The following is a 27,212-nucleotide window of genomic DNA, read 5'->3' as shown; positions in this document are numbered from 1 at the left end:
GGGACACCATGAAAAAAAACCTGGTGGGCCCCAACCCTCATGGGCCACCGTTGGGCCAGACCCCCCTCTCCCAATCCCAATTTGAAAATAAACATTTCCTGACGTGTGGCAATGGGCGCGCATGCACAGTGATGCGCGGTGTGCCGGGCAGCGATGTCAGCGTTTGTGCGCCCGGTGGCCCTGCACAGGCCCGGATTTGTGGCAAGGCCGCATAGGCCCGGGCCTAGGGCGGCAAAAAATAGGGACGGGATGCCGCCCAGCCGCATTATGGGGACATTTAATTACACCGCTGGGAAGGGGAGGTGTAGGCGGGCGCTAGGACCGCGCGGCCGCCTGGTCAGACCACGCGGCCTAGGGGCGGCCGGCAATGAAACAGGCGCTGGCCCTGCAATAGGTGAGGAGTGGTGGGGGGAGCATAGGGGGGTCCTGGATGGCAGTCCTGTTGGGCCCCGGAGTCCAACCCTGGGCGCAGCAATAGGTGAGATGGGGAGGAAGGGAGGCGAGGGGGGGCTTGGACGGCCGGTGGGGGGCCCTGGATGGCAGTCCCGGTGGTCCCCCCAGTCCGGCCCTGTACATAGGGGCAAAAGGGGGGGGCACTTGCCCCCCCTGGATGCACCTTCAATGTGTGAGGCAGAGAGAGGAAGGAGGAGGGATGAGTGGGGGAGACCCTGGGATCACATTATAGCACTTCGTCGGGAGAACATACGTTCCGGCTGCGTGCTGTCTCCTAGGGAAGAAATACAGACTCGCCTCTACTTACTGATTTAAGAGGCTGCAGTGACAGCTCTGTCCGTGCTGCAAATACTTGCCGAGTTGCAAACTCCCCCCTTGCTCAATCCTCCCTCCTTAGCCCTCAGCCCCTCCCTCCTCAGCCCCTCCCCTCTTAGCCCTCCTCCGTGCTGTGTTCAGCTTGTGAGCTAGGGTTTTCATGTCAGCCTTGAGCACGGAGGAGGGCTAAGAGGGGAGGGGCTGAGCTGAGGAGGGAAGGGCTGAGGAGGAAGGGCTGAGGGCTAAGGAGGGAGGGTCGAGCGAGGGGGGAGTTTGTAACTCGGCAAGTATTTGCAGCACGGACAGAGCTGTCACTGCAGCCTCTTAAATCAGTAAGTAGAGGCGAGTCTGTATTTCTTCTTTAGGAGACAGCACGCAGCCGGAGCGTCTGTTCTCCCCCTGTGAAAAATTTTCTGTGGACGCTTCTGCGGGCCCCCCTTCAGGTCCGGGCCCGGTACAGTAGTAGCCCCTGTGCCCCCCTGATGGCGGCCATGCATATGGGTTTTGTGAATCTTATGAATAATACTGGTATGCGTGGCTATTGAACACATAAAACATCTATTACGTGGCATGGTATGACCCCGTTTTCATATGCCTGAGTTAGGGTCATTAAGGCATTTTTTGTAGTGACCTGGGTTCTTAAATTGTCTGATTACTTAATCTACATAGTCTTGTTTATTCATCACAATTGCACCACCTTTATCTGCCTTTCTAATAATAATGTTTTCATTACATTTAAGTGTAAATAGGGCAGACCTCTATAAAACACACAGAAAACGAACACAGAAAAAACAAGCGAGGATAAAACGAGTGCAGTTAAAGCGATCACAGAATAAACAATCGCAGATAAATGATGGCAGATAAAAAAAGCGCAGATAAAACAGGCGCAGATAAAATGTGCGCAATTTAAACACGTGCAGATAAATGAAGCACAGATTAAACGAGCACAAATAAAATGAGAGCAGATAGAAGAGACAGATTAAATGAGCACAGATAACACATGGGCAGATAAAACGAGTGCACATAAATTGAGCACAGGTAAACTGTGCCCAGATAAAACAGGCACAGATCAAACAATCGCATGTAATACTATCGCAGATAAAACAGGCACTGATCAAACGAGTGCAGATAAAATAAGCTCAGATAAAACAGGCGCAGATAAAATTAGCTCAGATAAAACAGGCACAGCTTAAACAAGCAAAAATAAAACAAGAACAGATAAAAAGTGCGCAGGTAAACCATGCACAATTTAAACAATCACAGATACAAAGAGCACAGATAAAACTTACCCAGATAAAATGATCACACATAAAACGAGTGCAGATAGGACAGAGGTTAAACAAGCTCAGATAAAATGAGCACAGATAAAAAAGGTGCATATTAAACAAGGGTAGATAAAATCAGCACAGATAAAACAGGCGCAGATTAAATGATTGCGATAAAACGAGCACAGAATATACGAGCACAGATTAAATTAATGTAGATAAAACAGGTGCAGATTTAACAAGTGCAGATAAAACAAGCGCACATAAAATGAGTGCAGATAAAACAGATGCTAATTAAACGTGCAGATAAAATGAGCGCAGATAAAACAAGCGCAGATAAAATAAGTGCAGATAAAACATGCAGAGATAAAACAAGTGCAGATATGAGTGCAGATAAAATAGGCGTAGATAAAAAAGGCACAGATAAATTAGACGCAAATTAAACGAGCGCTGATAAAACAAGTGCACATAAAATGATGGCAGATAAAACAAGCACAGATAAAACAGGTGCAGATTAAACAAGGATAAAACGAGCGCACATAAAATGACCGCAGATCAAATGAGTGCAGATAAAATGAGTGCAGATAAAATAAGTGTGGATAAAACAGGTGCAGATAGAACGGGCGTAGATAAAACTAGTGCAGCTAAAACAAGCGCAGGTAAAATGAGCACAGGTAAAACAAGCATAGCTAAAACAAGCGCAGATAAAACGTGCATTGATAAAACAAGAGCAGGTAAAATGAGCGCAGATAAAATGAGCACAGGTAAAACGAACACAGGTAAAAGAGTGCAGATAAAACAAGCACAGATAAAACAATCTCAGGTAAAACTAGCGCAGATATAAGGAATGCAGGTAAAATGAACGCAGATATAACAGGCCTCAGATTACATGAGCGCAAATACAAGTGCAGATCCAACATGCAGATATAACGAACACAGGTAAAATGATCACCGATAAAACGAGCGCAGGTAAAAAAGCATGGATAAAATGAGCGCAGATAAAACGAGCGAGGATAAAATGAATGCATGTAAAACAAGCGTGGATAAAACAAGCGCGGATAAAATGAGAGCAGATCAATTGAGCGCAGATTAAATGAGCACAGATAAAGCGATGATGGGCACAGATAAAGAGCGTAGATAAAGATTGCAGAAAAAAACAGGCATTGATTAAATGAGCACAGGTAAAACAAGCATAGATGAGCGTGGATAAGATTAAATGAGTGCAGATAAAACACCTGTTTTTTCACAGAATGAATGACGTCACTAATTGAACTCCACAATATTAAAATCATAATATTGTGATGTGGAATTTTTTTCCCAGTATCTTATCCTGTGTTACCCCTTCCAAAACCTTTCCTACTACTGATGTCTGAGAAACTGGCCTATAGTTTTTAGTCTGAGAATGGAATCCCTTTGTGATTAGTGGCAAAGAATTAGCAATTTGCCAATCTCTCGTCTTGGCTCTTTACTATTCTAGTTTCCATTAAAAGGGACACTATACACTCCCAGTAATATTCTTGGTAATTTATTTAGTGCTTCGCTTTTGTTTTGCCTTTACATAAAGATAAACTCGTGTTTTTTTTCCTTCCATTTGTCCCCTCTAAATTCACAGCCTAGTCACATGCTCACCAGGTCTCAGTTACACCAATGAGATCATCATTTTCAGCAGAAGCAATTAACTTCAACTGTCCCAATTTATCTGACGACAGGGGTGGAGAGAGGAGTGAACATCAGGGAGCATCAGCTGGACTCAAGGGCCTGGACTAGGGAAAGGCAGACAAGAGGTATGTGCCTAGCACCCCCCCCCCCCACACACACACATACATTGTGCACTAGATTCGTACCTCTTCCACCTACCTCTAGCACTGTTAAAACAATAGTAACACCTAAAATTCAAGTTTTTCAAAGTAATGAAAATATAATGTAAACAAAAGAATTCTTCAGAACTTATCTTTTATCTACAGAATCCCCAGTGGCTACACAGCACCTTATTACATAAATTATAGTTGTGTTTCTAAAGTCAACCGGCTTTACCAGTGCAGGCCAAAAGTATATTATATTGTCATTTATAAAAAGATTGTCTTGTTAATAAAATTAAATCCAGGTTATCAAACAGCTTTTATTAAAAAGTGGTGGCAACTGGCGAACAGAATATCAAAAAAGATGCAATTAGCAAAAAAGGAGTTAACATTAGAAAGACAAACACATAGTGGGTGTATTTTTACAGGATAAGTGCAGGATAAGCATAAGTGCAGCACTTTATTGATGATGTGCTATGACTAATCATATAAGACTCACTGCACAGTTACAAACACTTGGAGCTGATGTTACTGTGCACATCATAAATAGACTGTTATACTTTAAGTATATATATTTGTAATTCATAGTTGGGCTATTTGATGTCACTCAGTTGATTCAAAAGAAGTATTCCATCTTACAGAATGAAACATTTAATGTGACACAGGAAGGGAGGAAAATTGCTTCTGTTTTCTCAGTCCTCATAAGTCATATACAAAATGCTAGCACCTTTCAAACACTTTATATAAGTCGGGGAGATTTGCAATTTGAAGGATGCTTCCATCTTCTGTAAAGGGCTTTGGAGGTAGTAGGTGAGTCCTGAAGGCTTTGTATAGAATGTGTTCTGTAGTCCAGCGCCAAGAGGAGGACCCTGTTAAAGATTTGTTGTCCTAAAATGATAGAGAACATGATTTAATATTTTTTTCAGCCTTAACACTATGGTGTTTTATAATCCAGACACCAAGCTTTAATACACCCTCTTGGAAAAATGACGTGTGCATTAGGGATGCACCGAATCCAGAATTTGGTTTGGGATTTTTTTTTTTTTTTTTAACAGGTAATGGATTTGGCCGAATCCAAGTGCCTGGCAGAACCAAATCCAAGTCCAAAATATCATGTGACTTTTTTTCCCTGCATATTCAAATTAGGGTTCAAATTGGTTTAGTTTCAGCTGAATCCTTCATAAAGGATTTGACCGAATACCAAAATAGTGCATTTGGCGCATCCCTTGTGCGAATGCAATATATTAACTGCTTAGATTCATCTCAATTTTATTCCTTCAGTAGGATGACATACCAGCAGGTCTAAGGGCAGAAAAGGATACATATGAGACAGATTACAGACATTTTATTTAATGAACGAGGTGCTGAATACACCGTGGCCACTAATCTCTGCACTTTTGTTCCATTATTTACAGGTATGGGGCCGGTTATCCAAAATGCTTGGGACTTTTTTTTTGGGTTTTCCGGATAACGGAACTTTCCGTAATTTGGATCTTCGTACCTTGTCTACTAGAAAATCAATAAACAATTAAACAATAAATAAACCCAATAGGCTGGTTCTGCGTCCAATAAGGATTAATTATATCTTAGTTTGGATCAAGTACAAGGTACTGTTTTATTATTACAGAGAAAAGGAAATTCTTTTTAAAAATGTGGATTATTTGGATAAAATGGAGTCTATGGGAGATGGCCTTTCCATAAATCAGAGATTTCTGGATAACAGGTTTCTGGATAACGGATCCCATACCTGTACAAAGAAAAAGGAAATCAATTTTAAAAATCTGGATTATTTAATTATAATGGAGTCTATGGGAGACAACCATTCCGTAATTTGGTGCTTTCTGTATTACAGGTTTCCGGATAACAGCTCCCATACCTGCATTGAGAATTTGTTTCATGTTTCCGGTGCACTACTTCTCTCTGACATACATGTCCCTGCTGATAAATATTCATCTAGTGAATTCTGTCTAACGCAGACAGTTAAAATACTCTGGAATTCTTCTATAGAAACACTGAACTGCCACCAGTGGAAATGCAAAGACAATATTGCTTTTTCCAACACTGAGTGTCTGTTCATTATGGAAAGCTCACAATTACTAACTGGTCAGCTCAGGAATTCCCATTGGGTTGCTTATTTCTCAAATGTCCTTGTGGTCAGCCAACATGGCAGTCTTTATTCAGTATCATTATTTGCATTTGTGCTGCTTTATAACATGGCTAACAATAATAAATTATATAGTAAATAATAGTATTAATAACTTCAAGACAAATTAGTATTCACTTTCAACTGATACTAAGGACATTAGTAAACTAGGGAGCGAGTGAAAGGATGAAATATAAATATTGACATTCATACTCAAAGCTTTCTAACATAAATGACAAAAATTTTAGGAACCTGGCTTTTTTCACTATTTTACTGGGGGACGTATATTGTATTGTTTTTCCTCTTAAAGAATCACAAAACCCAAAATAAACCCAACTCAAGACAGATTTAGGAGATTATTTATTAAAGTCCGATTTTTCCTGGTCAGACTTTTCTCACAGAATTTTTTTTTTTGGTGATTTATTAAACCCCAACGGTGTTAAAAGCCCAGGAAAAAAAGTACTCCAACTCAGACCTGCAGAGTTCATGTAGAAGTCAATGGCAGATGTCCCGTTTATATCTGAAAATCTAAAAAACTTACGATTCGTATTTTATTTCCCCACACAACAAATTTTCAGAAAAATGTATTTATGATGATGGGCATGGGGGGGAGTCCATGCAGATTTGGTTGGAGTAATTTTCAGAAAAAAAGTAAGAACTTTTCAGATATTGATAAATAACCATCTTAATGTTCAAATTACCGCATTATTGGAAGATTCGTCTAATATATACTGCTTCCGAATGGAGTAAAAATTGGAACATTCCTTGCTAAAGCTTGCAAAGCACTCCTTCTCATCATCCCAATTGACCTAATAAAAAAAAACAGAAAATCAATAAAGTTGCTGAATAATGAGACTCCCAGAATAAGGGGGAACGGATCAATGCACATTCCCTTGTCCCGTTTTACTAGTGAATTAGAATCCGTGCAAGTGCATGTATTTTTAAAACAGTTTTTATTACAAAGTAAAGAACATAAAATTGGCAGCCATTTGTATGTTTTGTCTGTTAGCACCTATTTGCCACACTAGATGGCTTTGGAATCAATGGCCACATTATAAACCTACTTGGCAAATTGTACGGTGACCTCAAAACCAGGGTCCTGGTTGGTAAACAGGTACAGCTAAAAAGCAGGGCTACCCTTACTATTTAACTTATCCCAGTCAGGACATGAAAACCTTCCCAAGTGAAATGTATAAAGTAGTCAATAAAAGAACACCCCTTCTAATCAAACCAGTCATCCAGCAGTTTTGTACATTTTCTGGAAACAAAGTGAACACTCATAAACATAACACTACACTACTATTTTATTATTTAGAATTAAATCTAAAAGATAAAATCCACCTCTCCAAAAACTCCCCCCCCCAAGGGATAACATTTTTGGGCTCCCTCTGCAGAAAATCACAGGTGACCGACAGGAGCAGAATCTAAGACCACCTGCTACCCCCATCCCTTATAAACCCAAGAGTGACTACCAAAGAAGCAGACCCTTGTAGGGCCCCCTGCACCCCTGGCACTCTCGGCAGTGTGGGTGGCTGCTTCTTTGATAGTTACTCCACTGGAACCCAGACTTCCTCCCCTTGGAAATCAAAGAAGACAAAGTTTTCAAATAATGGGCGTGTCAATGCATACACCATTTTTTTTAAGTTTCGATTCAGCCAAGTTGCTAAATCAGGATGACTTTTTCAAAAAATTAAAACGTTTACTGTATTTCAATGTGTCTGTCTGAGAAATGTCTTTTTAAATAAGAGGCTTGTGTTTTTTTGAGAGTTTTAAAATTACACCCACTCATCTCCATTCTCAATCCCAATATCCAACACACCCTATATTGTTCTGTCTACGCTGCATACACAGTGCAGGTGTTTGCATATAGTCAGGTCTGCATAATGTAGTGTGTTAACTGAAGGAATTCCATTTTCAGATCCACTGAACTCAGGCGTGCCTGTACTCACAGACTGTGAGAAATAAGATGGAGATGCTGGGTATATATTCATGGTGTAACTAGTTAGGGGAACTGGGCAGAAAAAGATTTCCTAATCAATCCCATTAAAATTAGAATCCAGTTAGAAGATTAATTGGTATTAAGAGATTTGCTTGGACACAGATCTGCCTAAGGGAAAGCAAGAGAGCGGTCATGCTGAGCACCAACAAAATCAAAAGCTTTATACTAGAGTTACATATTTTTAGTCTAATCTGTTCATAAGCTTTACTTCTCATTTAATTTTTATGTAAAGTTTGTATCAAATACTTACTTTGGGGTGAGGGTAACGTCCAGCCTCCAGCAGTACTTATCTCTGAATCTCAACCCACTTATTGACTGGATGACTAATAAATTGAAATCATGGGTCCAGTTGGACCCACAGATTGGTTACATCTTATAAAATGCTTATATCACCGAAGTTCCTATACTCTTTTCAACATGCCCTTATATGTTTACCAAAATCTTATTCCTCCAAAATGAATGTCATTTTTCTTCAGCTAATATGGGCTCACTCCAGACTAAGATTAAAGTTGGAAAAGCTTGGGCGTGGCCAGCATGCGTTAGCAGTAGGACGTAATTTTTACTGCTCCTTCTATTATCCTGAGAATACCCTGAAATATAGTGCCTTTTCGGACTATAACAAAAGCCGACCTGTTGAGTATAACCCTCCGGACAACGAGAGTGAGTTATGATGCGAAACGCTGCGGTTAAGTCATCTACGAGTACCTCCAAAAGAACGGAGATCATAGACACTGCACGTCTCCAAGATGGCGCCAACTCTAATAAGGAGAACCCGCAGCCTGCTGGTAAGGTGAGCGGCACTAAATCTGCACTTAGTGTTTCAACGGCCAAGAAACTAGAGGCCTTCGCACATGAACCTGCAGTGGGTAATGCCGACTATATGCCTATAGACCCGACTGAGTCCCTCCTCTATGGCTTCTCCACAAACACCATCTGTACCCTCTGAAACAAAGCCGTCATTATCGGAGATAATGCATTTTATGAGACAAAACCATGAGGCTCTGGTAGATAAGATGGATGGACTAAAATCGAACTTTGCGATTGTTAAACAAGACCTCTCTAAATTACGTGACCGCACCTCAGAAGCGGAACGTAGAATTGGGGAATTGGAGGATGCAACTGGCCCTCTGCAAAAAACTATAGCAGGTGCAACAAAGCACATACAATCGTTGGAGGCCAAGACCGATGATCTCGAAAATCACCTGAGACAAAATAATATACGTTTGGTGGGAGTACCGGAGGGAGCCGAGGGTAATAACCCAGAGACATTTGTTGAGCAATTCCTCCTCTCACAATTTGGCGATAAAGTATTTTCAACTATGCTATTAGTAGAACGAGCACACAGGATTCCGGCCAGGCAACTACCACCAGGAGCTGGACAAAGGCCGCTGATAGCACGTTTGCTGAATTATAGGGATTGGGACGATGCACTGAGGGAGGCGCAAACCAAGGAGCTACGTTTCCAAAATGCAACCATCTCTGTACCCGGATTTCTCAACAGAGGTGAGAGAGCAACAGAGAGCAAAGTTCATGCTCTGCAGTGTCGAGGATAATTTCCCTTAAGTGGTTTTGTTGGACATATCACCAAACAGTTTAAGTTCACTAGTTCGGACTTATTTTGGGGAGCATCAAGGGCTCCACAGATATGGCACATGCTTCTGGGAGCGGTATGTTTAAGAGTATTGAACTGTACATTTGACTTTACCTTTGCACTTTATTGCTGTTCACGTCTGAGCTAGAGGCTCGGTCCTGGAATTTCCACAGGATACATAGAAGTTGATTAGTTAGGGATCCAGTTAAGCTGAACCCATGTTGGAGATATGGGTTTAAAGCAGGGAGGGCAGACGGGTAGTTCAGTTAAGCGGGTATTATTTTATGACAAATGTAAACAGTCCAGATGTGGGTTGAACAACTTTTTTTCACATTGTAACAGATCTGACAAAGCAGGATTACTTGATCTCCTGGAATATTTGGGACTTGAAAACTACTATGGCGAATAAACTACAATTTCTTAGCTGGAATGTGAGGGGATTACGGGATAAAATCAAAAGATCATTAGTATTCAATTTTTTAAAGAAACACCCGCATGATATCATTATACTTCAAGAAACCCATATGACAAATGACAAAATTCTGTCCCTTAGACGTTCCTGGCTCAGTAATATGTACCATGCATGTTACTCAAATTATGCAAGAGGGGTGTCTATAATGGTCAAAACTGACCCTATAGGTAAATTTGTTTATATACATGCCAAAATAGAGAATACTGAGTTACTAATAATAGGGGTGTATCTGCCCCCTCCATTTACTCTGGAGTTATTGGCAGAATGTTTTGCCCCATTATCTAAATTTCCTAATCTCCTGGTAATCTGTATGGGGGATTTTAACTGTGTTTTAGACGCTAACATGGATAAACTTTCTACTACTACAACAGGCCCGGACTGGCAATGTAACTTTTCAGGCAAATGCCAGAGGGGCCGAACTATATTTTGTTTAATTGGGCCGCTCCCGAGTGATAGTACTAATTTAGAACTTACTTTTCACCGCATTCGGCGGGCTCTAGGACCCAGCTCCTAGCTCCAACTGCGGCCCCGCCCCTCCCCTGCCGTGCACGAGTGGTGTGGAAGCTGAATGTACAGGGCCTCTCAGTCTCCTGTCTCCCGCATCAGCTCAGTAAGTACAGTCAGGCTGCAGCACACACTACTGTAGAGCAGCAGCCAGCAGATCCACGTCTGCCCAGTAGTTACTTTGACAGAGGGCTCCGCCCGAAACATGTTGTGTAACTCTACCTCCCAATAAAGAGTATTGCAGTCAATTTGCTGCCTTGGGTTTGTTCCACAACTAACTGCATTATTGATACATTGGTTTGGGATATCGAACACAGGATAACCCGTGGAATTAAACCAACAAAGACTTTTGGTGAGCCGCACCCATTCCTTTATTTGCAGTAGTTACTGAGGCTGTGGACAGGTGTGGATTATATTGTTTATGCTGACTGCTGGTCTGCCTGTACTGAGCCTGAAGCCCTGAATGTAATGCTCCCTGCCACAGTAAGATGCGATTATCCATTTTTTAAAATACAATTGGAAAAAAAATAGGAGCAAAAGGAGGAGAGGTTGATCGAATAAAAAATATAGGGCCAAACTAAATAGGTTGAAAAGGCTGCAGGCTGAGTTATACAGGGAACTCTTGAGTATCACTCATGTATTATAAGGTACTATATAATGAGAATATTAAAAGTCACTGAGGGTTACCATATAAAGACACAAGGCTGCAGGCTGAGTTATACAGGGAACTCTTGAGTATCACTCATGTATTATAAGCGATAATGTACCCCCTACTGTAAATGATAAGGATATTAGAAGTCACCGAGGGGTTGTTCTGTGACCATATAAAGGCACAAGGCTGCAGGCTGAGTTATACAGGGAACTCTGAGTATCACTCATGTATTATAAGGTACTACTCTAAATGATAAGCAAACATAAATTTAAATGCCCATTGGTATGTATCTTATAGGATGCATTATTAGTTCTCCTTTAGCACAAGCCCCAAAACGAAAATGTACTCCTTTTGCATTTGTTTATGACTTATAATATAAAAAACCCCATATATATATATATATATATATATATATATATATATATATATATATATATATATATATATATATATATATAATATATATATATATATATATATATATATATATATATATATATATTGTGTGTGTGTGTAAATAAAGACCAGCATGCATTTCTATGTGGGCTGCTTTGATTTTTTTTGCCAGGGCTGCTTTTTACTCCCAGTCCGGCCCTGTACTACAATGTCAGGGTTGTACATACTAATGTGACAATACAAGTTTTTTTCACTGCAAAGACCCCTGGTGCTGGTTTTTGTTCGTTTTATATATATATATATATATATATATATATATATATATATATATATATATATATATATATATATATATATATATATATAGTGTGTGTGTGTAAATAAAAGACCAGCATGCATTTCTATGTGGGCTGCTTTGATTTTTTTTGCCAGGGCTGCTTTTTACTCCCAGTCCGGCCCTGTACTACAATGTCAGGTTCACGGTTTTCCCAGCGGTTTCAACAATTCTTAGCAGCGCTTGGGCTGGTAGATGCCTGGAGGGCCAAACACCCAACCATGAAACAGTACACCTGTTACTCAGCTACACATAGCTCAATGTCCTGAATCGATCTGGCTTTTGTATCGTCTGATATACTTCAACACACACAACAAGTGCAGATCCTACCCCAGGGGATATCTGATCACTCCCCCCTCTCCTTGGCTGTATCCATACTTTCCCAGTCCAACAAACCATGGAGAATGCAGCCTTATTGGCTTAAACTCCCAGAAGTGACCACAGGACTACCCCAAGCGATAGAGGAATACTGGTCATATAACAAACACACAGATTCTGCCTCCAGTGAGTGGGATGCAATGAAAGCTTACTTTAGGGGTTTGGTTAAGTCCAGAGTGAGTACCTGGGGGAAAAAAAAGGTAGAAAAAACATCTAATCTAGAAACAAATCTAGCCGATGCTGAATCACAATACACACAACACCCCACCAATGAGAATAAGGATAATTAGTTACTTAAAACACAGGAATATCAGGAGTTTTGAGGCAGCAAGCATATAAAAGTATACTATACTCCAAGCATAAAATTGCGCAGTTTGGGAAAAAATTGGACACCTTTTGGCATTAATGTGCAGGGAGATCACACCGTCTACGGCAATTTTGAGTATATGTAATCGGGATGGAGTGCTGGTGACGGGTATTCCAAACATATTTCATGGATGCTTATGCGCCAAGGTAACATACTCAGAAACAGAACTCCAAACATACTTAGACGGTGTGTGCTTCCCCACCTTGCCAATTGCAGATAAAGACCTTCTAGATAACTGAGCAAGAAATTGAGGATGCGATAGGTACATTTCCTTCTGGTAAGGCACCGGGCACTGATGGGATCCCCATAGAGGTATATAAACAATATAAAGAACTATGATCACTAGACTGAAAGGCTGTTATGATCATGCTTTATCTACCAAAACTCTACCACAATCCATGACGGAGGACCTTATAGCACTATTACCTAAAAAAAGAAAGGATCCCACACAATGTGAATCTTATCGTCCAATATCTCTGCTAAATTGTGATATAAAAATATTGGCAAAAATTATAGCCCTTAGACTGAATAAGGTCATTCTTAAATTAATACATGGGGACCAGACTGGGTTCATGCCGGGTAGGGCAACCACAATAAATATCAGAAGGCTTTACACAAATTTACAAATGCCTCACACGAATGCAGGAAAAAGAGTTATCCTATCATTAGACGCTGCAAAAGCGTTCGATTCAATTTAATGGAATTTTTTGTGGGAGACTCTCATCAGGTTTGGCTTTGGGAAGCAGTTTATATCCTGGGTGCAATTGCTCTATAACAGCCCAAAGGCTAGGGTATGTACAAATAACCGAGTTTCAGAACCATTCCTGCTTGAAAGGGGCACGAGGCAAGGGTGTCCAATGTCCCCGGGTCTGTTTGCTCTAGCTATAGAGGTGTTGGCTATTATAATTAGGGGTGGAAGGGAGAATTGTAGGCTGCAAATATAATGGCATAGAAGAGAAAGTTGCGCTCTATGCTGATGATATGCTATTGTTTTTAGCCAACCCAGCGGATTCACTGGAGCAGTTATTGCATGTCATAAACACCTATGGCAAATTCTCTGGATTAACTTGGGTAAATCCTACATATTCCCATTGGACGCCTCAGCCCCTCGTTACCAAATGCCCAATCAACCCTTACAATGGGTAGAAAGCTTTCAGTATTTAGGCATTGCGAAAAAACAAACTTACTACCTAAAAGATAACCTAGAACCGGTGCTTTCCAGAATTAGTAGTCAAATGAAGGCATGGAAATCTCTTCCTCTGTCGCCACCGGGCAGAGTAGCTATTTGTAAAATGATTTTCCTCCCTCAACTTTTGTACATATTCACAAACTCACCAATTTATGTACCCAAGAAGGTGTTAGACTCTGAGACCAAAGCATTTATTTGGGCTGGAAAGCGCAGTAGGCTGGCGTACGCTGTACTGCAGCTCCCAGTTATGGACAGGGGCGATCCTGGCCCCTCCGCCGCCTGAGGCAGCAGCAGTTGCTGCTGCCCCCCCTCCCCCAGAAATTCGCTTTTAAAGTACCAGGTGCAGCATTTTTGCTGCCCCTGTTACCTAGTGGGGTGCTGCCGCCTGAGGCGACAGCCTCAACTCGCCTCATTGGCAAAGCACCCCTGGTTATGGAGGGTGGTCTAGCTCTCCCTGAGTGGAGGTCATATTATCTGGCCTCTCAATTGCAAAATTTTTTGCCATGGATTAGGGGGGATCAAACAGATGCTTCCTATAAAATATTACGCACTTGCTGGGGTAACGAGGCAGTACCTCTACTGATTTTTCTAGAAGCAGCAGAAAATTTTGCCCTCCTGCTTCCAATAATTAAAACACTCCTCAAAATATGGCAGGTATCACATGCACTTATACAGTACCACGGGATTTCACCGAATACCACTTTGTGGGAAAATGATAGTCTTCCCCCATCTGAAAAATGCTGCATTACAGGAATACTGGCATCCGCAAGGTATCCAAATAATAGATGATCTGTTTATTGAGGGAGTATTTAAATCTTTTCCCCAAATACAGGCTGATTATGAGGTTACACCTAAGGCATGGTTGCAGTACTATCAGCTTAAACATGCTATCAAGGCGCAATGGCCAATTTCACCTGTTAGAATTGTTAAATCACCGGTTGAAAATATATTGTATTACCTGGTTAATATATATAGAACTCATCCTCTGGCATGGATTCATTCCACTATACTTAAAAATAAGAAGCACATGGTCAGTAGTACTAGGAGTCAGGGCCGGAACTAGGGGTAGGCAGAGTAGGCACGTGCCTAGGGCGCAAACCTGGGGGGGGGGGGCGCCAGGCATGTACCTCCTCTGTCGCCTACCCCCAGACCGGTGCCTGACTCTCTTCCACCTTCTTGCGCCCCTGCACACGTTGGCGGCAATTCACGCATGTGCAGGAGCGCAAGAAGGCAAAAAACCACATCTTTCTTGCGCATGTGCACACTCGGGCTAAGCCAGCGCAGCATCCACCGGCTTGCCTTGGGCGTCTGAGTGGCGCAGCCCTGCTAGGAGTGAATGGGAGAGTACCATTCCTGATTTGGATGATGAGGATTGGGAGGAGGCGTTGGAAGCCCCTAGCTTAGTATAATTCAGGAGTAGATTCTCACAAATACTTATATTGCATCAGGCATACATTACCCCTACTCGTCTATATAAAGTGAAATTAAGACCAGATGACTGCTGTCCAAAATGTCAACTGCCTGGCGCAGATTTTTTTCATTTGTTGTGGACCCTAATGTAGCACCGTTCTGGGTACATATTTGTGAAATTCTCACAAAATTACTATGCTGCAGATTACTGCCTCACCTAAACTATGCTTACTGGGGATTGTATCACATCTTACCAAGTCTCATTATATTTTGATAAGGGAAGCAATGTTTCTTGCCCGAAAATGTATTGCTCTGAAATGGCTTGCAGGGGAACCCCCTACTACTGTAATGTGGAAGAATCTGATACAGGAATACCTCACGATAGCTCAACTAGTATACATACAGAGGGAAAACCCGAGCAAATTTGAACTTGTATGGCAACCCTGGTTGGACTCTCCGGTGCATAAGAACTGTAACCCCTAAACCGGCTAACATGTAACATGTCCTTTAAAACTTACAACTGATAGAAATAGTGGTATTGTGATTTCTGTGTTTGTCAGACTGTTGGAAGGAAAACAAATGCTTATTGATATTACCCACAAATGGTCTGGCTCTACCCGATATATACATATACTACCTGGCAGCTTAGTTGTGGCATTTAGAGGAGTAGAAGGCACTCACAACAGGGTCCTTTACTCCCTTTGGGCCCAACTGGTTTTGATGCAAATCCGAAGCTGAATCTTGGGGAAGAACCTAAGTGTACTCTCAGGCCCTGCTTTCTCTTTTATTTACCTCACTATGTAGAGTTTAGTTAATGGCTATAAACAAACTTATAGTATCCTCGGTCACAGTACCAATTAACACCACTATGGAACAACCAGAAATACCCCCATATTGCTAAGGTAGGTCCCATGTACCTTTGGGTAAGATGCAGTATTAACACTATGGAAAATGTTTGGCAAGATAACAAGCCGGTCTCCTTTGCACAACTGAAAGACCAGTTTCACATCCCACAAAACCAGTGGCTGAACTTTCAACAGGCTCAATTGTGCCCTTCAAGGAGAACTAAACCCATAAGTTAAAAAAAACAAAAACCCTACACCCCTACCCTACATAGATCCCCCTCCCCCAGCCTAGCATACACAGTTGATTTAAAACAGAAAATTGTTCCAACCTGCGCATGCTCTGCGGGTGTCATTCCAAAGATTACCGAAGAGAGGAAGATGGCTGCAGTGAACTCCACTGGCCAGAAACTGCACGGAGGGGTAAGTATAGTGAGTTAGGGGCATTTGCCCGGGGTAGCAGCTAGGCTGGGTCGGGAGGAGGTAGGGGGTGTATGTAGAGTAGGAGGGGAGGGTTTATTTTAACTTTAGGGTTGAATTCTCCTTTAAGACTACCCACAAACAACACAGCCTTTCAATAGCCACCCCTCATATACATTAAAGGAGAAGGAATAGTTAAAACTATGTAAACCTTATCAGAAAGGTCCACCTAAATATACCATTAAAACCCTCAAAATAAACCCTACATTTCTTTCCTTATATTGTGTACATATGGGCTTCTGTATCAGACTTCCTGTTTTCAGCTTAAACCTCCTTACCCAGGACAACAGCATGCTCAGTTTGCTCCTCTTCCCCCCTCCTTTCTCTGCTGTAATCTGAGCCCAGAGCTATGAGTGAGCAGGGAGAGACTCAGGCAGGAAGTGATGTCATACCAAGCTAATACCGCAGCTGCTATCCTAAACAAACAGAGAGCTTCGAGCTTTTTACTCAGGTATGGTAAAACATTCTACAGAATAAATATAGCATTCTAGCTTGCACTATTGCAGCTAATCTATTGGCAATAAAATGCCTCCGTAGCTTTCTTTCTCCTTTAAGGAAGGTCTTATTACTATGTTGTACACCAGACTTGTTACAATTTGGAAGGGCTAAGTAACAAATGGGAAATAGAAGTAGACACAGTTCTGGACAAGGAGTGTCAGGAAGTGCAAGAAACCATCCAGCAAGTATCCCCTAATTATTGGTTATGCTTAATTCAACTATATATCATTCATAGGGCCTACTATACCTGGGCAGACTTCATTTCATCAACGCAAATAACCCAGACCTCCGTACTAGGTGCATAGATAAAGGGTCTTTAATCCATATGCTGTGGCGTTGTAACAAGATCACTCCGTATTGGGGGTAAATCTTACCTTAGACGCAGTGTTATAGGTCATAATACATAGAAAAACCCAAATTGTGCATTCTGGCCATCATACAAGATCTCAAACTAAATTAATACCAATCACTTCTTCTGCTCAAGGCATTACTATTGGCAAAGAGACCAGTTACCCAAAATTGGAGGAACCTTACTACTCCTACCTTTACAAATTAAAAGCAAGTTATGCAGGATACCTGTAGTGTTGAACAACTAGTCTACACTAAAAGGGGGACCCCCACTAAATTTCATAAAATCCGGGGGCCCTGGATGTATATACACCCCTCTTCACAACAACCCATCGTTGATTAGATAATGACAGGCGGGTAATATATTTTTAGTATGTATATGCTCCCTGTAACATGAAAAATGTACTATTTACCTTTTATTACAATGTATTTCCAATCCTACTATGACCAATCTTGCCTCCTGACCATCTCCATTGCTATACTTAACACATTATGCACGGTTACTGGCATTGTGAACTGTAATATGTCTTATTTGTTTCTTCTTAATAAACTACCTTAATTTAAAGAAAAAACAAGTTCATATCAAAAGATTTCTTTACCTCTGTGGCTAGGCGCAAAATAAACAACGGCAATCCTTCCATAGGAGGGATGTAGTTGTCCAGCAGTAAAGGTAATCCTATAAGGTTTCCTTCCTGAAAAGAGGGAGAGATTGATAGTCACACTTTCCAGAAAACCCTAGGCCCCTAACATTCTGATTAACAGGTCTTGCAATGCAAACAGTTTTTTTTCAACAATTAAAAACCCTCACCTGATCAATTTCAAGTGAGTAGTAGTCTGCCAACATCTCTGTCTTCTTCTTTAAAAACTGTACAATATACTCAGCAAGACCTTCTTTGGGACCATCTTCTTCTGTCCACCCACTCTCTTTATTATCCAAGGCTAGCATTGCCAAGTCATAAAGTGGAGCTGGCTCCTGTCACCAAAACAAATGTTTTTATATATATACATATATATGTGTAAATGTGTGTCTCAAAGTATCTATCTATATATCAATATGGTTCTTTATATCATCAGCAAACTCCAAAGGCTTGTAAAATGTGTATAAAGCTTTAAAAGTTACAGGTTCTAGAAAAGAGCTGATGTGTGGATATAGCTTATTATCCTGTGGCTAATACAATAATATACACATTTTATAAGCCCCTTGGCATGCACTGAACTACATTCTTGCCTGCTTGCTCAACATGGTTTACAATATTTCTCAGGGGTGCAGGACTACTGAGCTTTAGGTATGTATGTGTATATAGAGTGAAAACCTAAAATTATACATCCCCTGATTTTACCTTTTCTCTATTTTTATACTGTTTATTGTGGCCCCAACTATATATAAAGCATTTTCCGGATTTCTCATTTTCCTGGATTTTACACCATTATTTTCTGGTCCCCTGAAGAATGTAAAATAGGATTCTACTGTATATACACATACATAGTGAGGGCAGTGAGGATGTGGAATGTTATTCCGGGTGATGGAGTCTGCCATCACAACATCGCTCAGCAGAACATTCCACAACCTCACTGCCCTAACCACAAAAAACGTTTCTTGACTACTAATGAAAGTTCAGTTTCTCAAGTGTCTGTTATTTGCAGTGAGGAAAAAGCATCCCCCACTATCTGTCTATAATGTCCTCTATTATATCTGAAAAAATCATGTCCCATCACTAGCACCTTTTCTCCATAGAAAACCTATGGAAATAGTTTACAATGTATGTTTTTTCCTGGCATTCAGCAACTGATTTACCTCTCTTGGATACCAAGAGTCCCACCTCTTTTTCATTATATCTTTTGCATGTTTTTTTTTTTACCTTTTTACCAGCCTTAACATTAACCCTTCTAGCAAACCCTACTAGTTTTGCTTTGCAAAGACTCTTCATGCATATCAGGGGAATATATACTTTCCAAGTTATTATGTTGTAAAGTTGGTCTTCCTCACTTATATAATTGACTCTGCAACATAATCTCAAAGGAGAACATGTTCTTACTTCTGTTCTCTAAATGTTCACCCTCAAGGTATCATATCTGCCTTCCAAAAATATAGAATTACAAGATAATTAAATGCAAACCAAATATACAATATAGGCAGGCCCTCTGAAATAGAATCCCCCAAATGTCAGGCCTAAAACACAAGTCTTTATTAATATATATATATATATATATATATATATATATATATATATATATATATATATATATATATATATATATATATATATATATATATATATATATATATATAAAATAAGCTCCACCTTATGTGTTTTATACCCTTTCTGGCACTTACTCATAAGGATGCACAGAATCCATGATTCAATTGTGGATTTGCAGAATTCAGAATCAGCCAAATCCAAGTGCCTGGCCAAACCAAATCTGAAAAATCAAGTGACTGTCACCCAGAAAAGAAAGCTACAGAATTGTTAACTGCACGTGCAAATTAGGGTTCAAATTTGGTTAGGTATTCTGAATCTTTCATAAAGGATTCGGCTGAATCCAAAAATAAAATAGTGGATTTGGTGCATCCCTACTTACTCATAAGGCTAGCGCATTTACACACATGCCACAACAAATGACCAATCAAAAGACACAAAAGGCACCAATACCTTTTAATGCCATCTAAGGAAACATGTATATCCAACGATCAGCCCGGGAGGACTGAATGAGATGGTGTCTTATGCGCCTTTCTATTAATTTGGGATCAGTATATGGGGTTGGGATGGATAAGGGTTAGATACTTATTCTTCAATGTGATATCTGACAACCAAGTATTCAGTCAATAGGGAATATCGGGTGACTATATGCTATTTGTCTTTATTACTTATCCATTTACTCGTTATGTATAATTGTAAGTAACTTATAAGTTATGCTAGATAACAGAAGTAAAATGGTATGGAGTAATTGTTTTTAAAGGGTTTGGGGAGTGACGTGGTTCTATGTAGGTTTCTAAGAATATGTTTGGGGGAGTGACGTGGCTTCATGTAGGTTCCCTAGTAGGTGGCATAGTACTGTCCAATGTGGTTGAATATTGGGTACACTGGGGTTAAGCCGAAAAATATTTTTAAAGATCTTTTTTAGACAACTTTTCTAAGAATTTTTTTTGAAAATTTTAATATGGAGAGCTATAATTTAATAACTGTGGGGGAAGTAATTTTATGTTCTCTTCGATTAGTTTAGTTCCTATAGGACATGCAGCCTTACCCCTGGCGTTCCATATAGGCACCTTCATTGAGAGCTGCAAGTTAAATATTGAGAGTTGTAATTTTTATAAATTTGAGAGTTGTAATTTTGAAAAGCAAGGGGTAGTTTAGTTTGTATTAATAGGTGACACTATAGGTGGGCACTTTATATTTGATATGTAATAGATTTTGAAATATTTTGTTTGCCTGTTTGATGTTTTAACCATTAATCTTTTATTATAGGTCCTACTTATGAGGAGTTAAAATAATTGTACTTCGGGTTATTGAATGGGTATACACGGATAGACACTACAGCCAACCGCATTCACGGATTTGACTGACGCATTAAGGGTGCGCGCTGACTAATGTTGCGCTACACGAATTGACAGGAGAAACGGAGACACGGTCGGCACAAAGACAGAGATCGGCTATTACAAAAGGCTGCGATCGCACGCAGCTGGGGTTCTATGGCGATCACAATGTGGGGGTTCACTCAAGCGGTGAGACACTGATTGGCGTTGGTGATGGTTGCTACACGGAGGCGTGGCTGGTTACACAATGGTGTTCCGTGGAGGCGGCTACTTGGAGATGGTAAGCTTGTACCACTATTATAATTGTATATTGTTAATGATATTCCACCACAGGTTTACGCTTGGGATATAGACCTACAGGATCTGACTGGGGCTGTTTGATTGTAACAGCTTTTTAACGGAAGGTCCGTTTTGACACTAAGCGAACATTAGATACAATTATTGGACACAATTATTGCTACTTTGTGGCTTTAGGTAGCGATCTGATAAGCAACTTAACTATATTGTGCAAGCTTGGCCACTACAGAAACCTTATATGATATTGTAGAATTGGATGTATTTGATGAATTGTATGGGAACACGTCACAGGGGGAGGGACCTTGGGTTTTTTCGCGCCAGAACCGGAGTATTTAGGGGTAATTTGTTTGTAGTTTTGTAACTTTGACAAAGGGTTCAAATTTGGTTAGGTATTCTGAATCTTTCATAAAGGATTCGGCTGAATCCAAAAATAAAATAGTGGATTTGGTGCATCGCTACTTACTCATAAGGCTAGCGCATTTACACACATGCCACAACAAATGACCAATCAAAAGACACAAAAGGCACCAATACCTTTTAATGCCATCTAAGGAAACATGTATATCCAATCTTAAAGTGTCAAAAGAAGAGATGTGTAAATTAACTTCTCAAGTGTTTAACTACTTAAAACCATCTTTTAAGTGTTGGTTTTAGTATGTTTTAGTATGTTACAATGTCTTATTCTTAGAAACTTTTCAATTGGCATTTAATTATATATAGTTTTTGAATTTTTTCACTTACTCCTTTCCTACCTATTTGTTGGTGTCCCTGACCTGGCAATGAAGAAATAGTTAGTTGCTCTGTTTGGGAAAAAGTTTCTCTGTGTGTTGCTACCTGGTTGAAGAGTTATTTGAAGCCTAGCAACCAGATAGATTCTGCAGTATCAATTTGGAGAATGTATGCCTAAATGCTATATATAATTCAAATGCCACAGGAAATATTAAAAGGTAAGCTATACCTTTAAAGGACATATAACGGTTGCTATGCTCGGGCATATGTAAGCTGTCGATACAGGTCCTTCAGACTGATTCAGCAGCATATCTGTCTGTGTATGGGGCCTTCCGAAGGGCCTCCCCAACAGATATCTAGCCAAAAAAAGGCATAAACCTCGCGAAATGAACAGATCTTATAGTGTAGGCCACCTTAAGTCTGCAGCATCCACTTAATAACTTAGGATTCCTCCGACTCTTCTAATGCACTAAGCCCTCTCCCCCAAGAATTTGCTATGGCTGTTGGTTACGGAGCAGGCTCGGTTCTTCCAAACTCAGATTACTAAACATGCCCTGCAGTTTAGCAGCCAATGAAAAGATGGCATTACTGGTTCCAATAGAAACTCTGCTCTAGCTGGTCTGCTTCTACATTTTTCTCCCAACTTCCTCTCCTGAGCGCAGCTTAACCCAGAGCTCAATTCAAGCAGAACTTTTTATAAAAGCAAGTTATGCCTATGTAAACCTGCATTCGTGTTTGCATGAAGTTTACACTGAAGGAGGGTCTTTGAAAACATGTGCTGTTTGTAGATACAAATGTCACTGATGTGTCAGAAGAAAATATCTGCCAGATGAAATCTGTGAACATAGGGGATATATACAGTACAAATTATGTGGTTTTAGTGGGGGGAGATGTGCTAAACATATATATATGGTAGGAGAAGGTAGGGATTGAATGTCCTTTAAAACACTGCTGTCCCCAAAATTACCACTTGAGCCAAAAGTTGTCAAAACACGTGCAAGTACTTACGGATAATTTCATTACGCCAAAGTTTCCAAAGTCATAAATGAGTATCTGATAAAATAATTCCTGGCTGGAAGAAACAGAAAACATGAAACAAAAGCCAGTAATATAGGCAGACGTAGTTCAGTCCAAACATGTTTCTTAAATACAGAAATACATACATATTGAAAAAATGGCAAGTGTTTCTTATACATAATTCTCGAGGGAAAATAGGTATCATGTAATACCATGACTTGTTTAAGCTGCTCCCTGGCAATCAATAAATGGTTTCCACAATATCATGTAATTACATAAAAGTTATGAAAATGAATGCTCTTTATGTAATAATATGGGATCACTTTATATATTATTTTGTTTCATTTAATAGTACATGTATTTGGCACTATACAGTGGTATGTATTCTCTACTTTGTGTTGCAACTTTTATTCAGGTAAATGTTATGTACAAACATGGCTGTCAAACTGGTGGCCCACGACTCCCCTTTGTGTGCCCCCCCACATAAAAGTCTGCCTGCCACATTTCTTTAAAGGAGAAGGAAAGGCTAAAATTAAGAAAGCTCTATGTAAATACACCAGTAAACCCTCAAAGTAATGCTGCCGAGTCCTCTGTCAAAAGAAACACTGCATTTCTTCTATTGTGTATACATGGGCTTCTATATCAGACTTCCTGTTATCTTAAACCTTCAGGGCTAGGACTTGAGCATGCTCAGTTTGCTCCTCTCCCCCTCCCCGGATGTGATGTCGCACCAAGTGAATATGGCAGCTGCTATCCTAAACAAACAGAGAGTTTCTAGAGCTGTTTATGGTAAAGCATTCTACAGAATAGATAGTGTTATAGTTTGCACTATTGTGGCTAATCTATTGACAAAAATTTATCAGTACAGAGATGAATTGGCCCTTTCATTATTTACACCTCAAATTCAAACTGTAAAATCCTGCATTGTTCACACCTGTAACACCTTCTATTGTTCACACCCTTAAAGCCCTTTACTTTATTTTGCCTTCCCTATGCACCCTGTGTGTGCCATACTCTGGCTACCCTATGCTTCCTGTGTGTGCGCCATACTCTGCCTGCCCTATGCTCCCTGTGTGTGCCATACTCTGGCTGCCCTATGCTCCATGTGTGTGCCATATTATGGCTGCCCTATGCTCCCTCTGTGTGCCATACTCTGCCTGCCCTATGCTCCCTGTGTGTGCCATACTCTGCCTGCCCTATGCTCCCTCTGTGTGCCATACTCTGCTTGCACTACTCTGTAACCTGTGGGTAGCATTTGAAAATTGTTGCTAGGGGCCCTTAAGGTGTTTAATCATGTGCTGGGGGTGTGTGTGTGCTGTGTTATCCGTAGAGGAGGAGGCGGCATATGGTAGGGGAGGAGGTGGCATATGGATCTGTGTGCCATACTCTGCCTGCCCTATGCTCCCTCTGTGTGCCACTCTGCCTGACCGATGCTCCCTCTGTGTGCCATACGCTGCCTGCCCTATGCAACCCGTGTGCCATACTCTGCTTGCTCTGTAACCTGTGGGTGGCATTTAAAAATTGTTGCTAGGGGCCCCGAAGGTGTCATCATGTGCTGGGGGGTGTGTGCTGTGTCATCCGTAGGGGAGGAGGCGGCATATGGATCATATGAGTTATTTCCCTGCAGTGAGTGCAAACCATTTCGTTTTTGGACATGGTCCACAGTTTAAAAGGGGGGAGTGGTCAACACTGGCTTCCAAGATCAGTCCTCCATCAGGATAGTGAGACACACCTTTTTATATGTTACCCAGCCCTATTATACTACTTAATTCCAATAGACAATCTCTTACCTTCTTTTTACTAGCTTCTCTTTGTACATTTAACCGACATCAAAAAAATGATACTTTTTTTTTTACATCTATCGTAATCTTGCTATTTATAATTTTGCCATAAAAGTATTTGCTCAATGCTTTTACATTACCTATCTGACCCCCCATGTTCCTCTATGAAGGGCTGCCAATGCCATATGTGCAGGTTCAGATGTAGTCTATTAACATTAGAAATTCTAACAGACAGGTTGAGAATGAGCAGTCACGTTGGCAAAACAGCCAGGTTTAGGAACTTCAAATAGCAATTACTTCAAAGCAGATATATCAACAAAAAATGGTCATCATGACCTATGGGAACATTTTAAATGTACATTAATATTTTGTTTTATTAATGTAGTGTCAGTATTTTTTTAATTGATACCTACCGTCTTGGGTAGGGTTTTTTTAAAGCAAGGTTTGACAGGATGGCATGTAATACCTGAGTTTAGTGGTGTTTAGGAGATATAACTTTGTCTGAAACTGAGCTAAAGCCCACTGAGGATTGACGCAGCCAACAAACGAATGATTGAGTAGCATGTCCTGAAGACCTGAAAACAAAATACAAATCTGTTGTACAGAATAAAACAAAGTCTACTATTTGCTATTACTGTTATCTGCTCCTTCCCGCATAATAGCCCCTTAGGGTAATGCAGGCTGGTGGCAAAGGTACAAATAAATGACAGGACTGACAACTTACTGAAGTAAGAGTGCATGTAATTGAGTCTCTGAAAATCATCTATACTTGTATGTGCAGGTGGGAACTCTAAACAGCACTATTGCTTTCAATCATTATATTATCTGCTGTCTCCCTTGATCAAGTAGCTGCTGCCCCAAATGGCTAAAAGGGTCTTTACAATAATTACTTCAAGGTCTGTGGGACAGGCACCCGTTTTAGGGAGTGCAATCAAACTACAGTTTACACACACCATCCTGCTTATGCTGCATTATACACTCTACTCTTGTGGCCACTGTATTGTGTTGGGTATATGGAAAAAAATGTGTTTGCTTTAGAAACACTACTGTACTTTCAACTAATGCTTGTGGTAAGCTATGGCGGTAGTAATTAAAAGAACAGTAACATCTAAAAATAAAAGTGTTTTAAAGGAATGGCAATATAATGTACTGTTGCCCTGCACTGGAAAAATTTGTGTGTTTACTTCAGGTAGCCTACTTTAGTTTATATAAACAAGCTGCTGTGTAGCCATGGGGCAGGCATTCAAGCACAGGATACACAATAGATAACAATAGATAAAGTACTTAAAGGGATACTGTCATGGGAAAATAAGTTTTTTTCAAAACGCATCAGTTAATAGTGCTGCTCCAGCAGAATTCTGCACTGAAATTAATTTTTCAAAAGAGCAAACAGATTTTGTTATATTCAATTTTTGCAATCTGACATGGAGCGAGACATATTGTGAATTTCCCAGCTGCCTCCAGTCATGTGCTCTGATAAACTTCAATCACTCTTTACTGCAAGTTGGAATGATATCATCCCCTCCCCCCCCCAGCAGCCCAACAACAGAACAATGGGAAGGTAACGAGATAGCAGCTCCCTAACACAAGATAAAATCTCCCTGGAAGATCTAAGAACAGCACTTAATAGTAAAAGCCAAGTACCACGGAGACTGATTCAGTTACATTAAGGCTAAGGCCACACTAGGCGATAGCGCCGCGATTTGACTCGCGGCGACTTTTCGGCGCGACTTTTAAGCCGCAATCGCTGGGGAAACTTTTGCGCTGGCGTCTATGGGGAATCGCGAAAAATCGCCAGCGTAAAAACACACACGGCGATCTTTTTTCTATTGTCGCTCGAAATCGCCTAGCGAGGCAATTTCGAGCGACAGTAGAGAAAAGATCGCCGCGTGTGTTTTTACGCTGGCGATTTTTCGCGATTCCCCATAGACGCCAGCGCAAAAGTTTCCCCAGCGATTGCGGCTTAAAAGTCGCGCCGAAAAGTCGCCGCGAGTCAAATCGCGGCGCTATCGCCTAGTGTGGCCTTAGCCTAAGTAGGAGAGATAACAGCCTGCCAGAAAGTAATTCCATCCTAAAGTGCAGACACAAGTCACAGCTGGGAAAATGTCTAGCCACATATCAGATTTCAAAATTGAATATAAAAAAATCTGTTTGCTTTCTTTTGAGAAATTGATTGCAGTGCAGAATTCTGATGGAGCAGCACTATTAACTGATGTGTTTTGGAAAAAACATGTTTTTCCATGACAGTATCCCTTTAAGAATCCCATTATATACTACGCGTATCCATTGTCTAGAGCGTATCCATTGTCTGCTGTGTAGCCTGTGCCTTTTCTACTTTAAATAGTTGCCCAGCAGTGTAATGATATAAACTATAGTGGAGTTTCTGATGCAAACACACCATTTGTACCAGTGCAGAGC

The 27,212-nt window shown here is 40.6% G+C and overlaps 1 protein-coding gene across 2 annotated transcripts in view; it reads right to left on the bottom strand.

The window, feature by feature from the left end:
* Positions 1–4,138: 4,138 nt before the first annotated feature.
* mlh1.S (mutL homolog 1 S homeolog) overlaps positions 4,139–27,212 on the bottom strand; it is an 83,303-nt gene continuing 60,229 nt past the window's right edge. For both annotated transcript variants that reach the window (NM_001097076.1, XM_018268518.2), the window contains exons 14-19: positions 25,261–25,369; positions 23,005–23,068; positions 18,244–18,408; positions 18,035–18,127; positions 6,677–6,784; positions 4,139–4,720 (exon numbers count right to left, since the gene is read on the bottom strand). In NM_001097076.1, coding sequence (NP_001090545.1) covers positions 4,553–4,720; positions 6,677–6,784; positions 18,035–18,127; positions 18,244–18,408; positions 23,005–23,068; positions 25,261–25,369 — 707 coding nt within the window. In that variant the 3' untranslated portion in view covers positions 4,139–4,552. The remainder of the gene's footprint in view (positions 4,721–6,676; positions 6,785–18,034; positions 18,128–18,243; positions 18,409–23,004; positions 23,069–25,260; positions 25,370–27,212) is intronic.

Source organism: Xenopus laevis, chromosome 6S (genome assembly GCF_017654675.1).
Source record: "Xenopus laevis strain J_2021 chromosome 6S, Xenopus_laevis_v10.1, whole genome shotgun sequence".
NCBI lineage: Eukaryota > Metazoa > Chordata > Amphibia > Anura > Pipidae > Xenopus > Xenopus laevis.
Note: the sequence above shows the minus strand (reverse complement) of the source record. Positions and strands in the feature narration are given on the sequence as shown.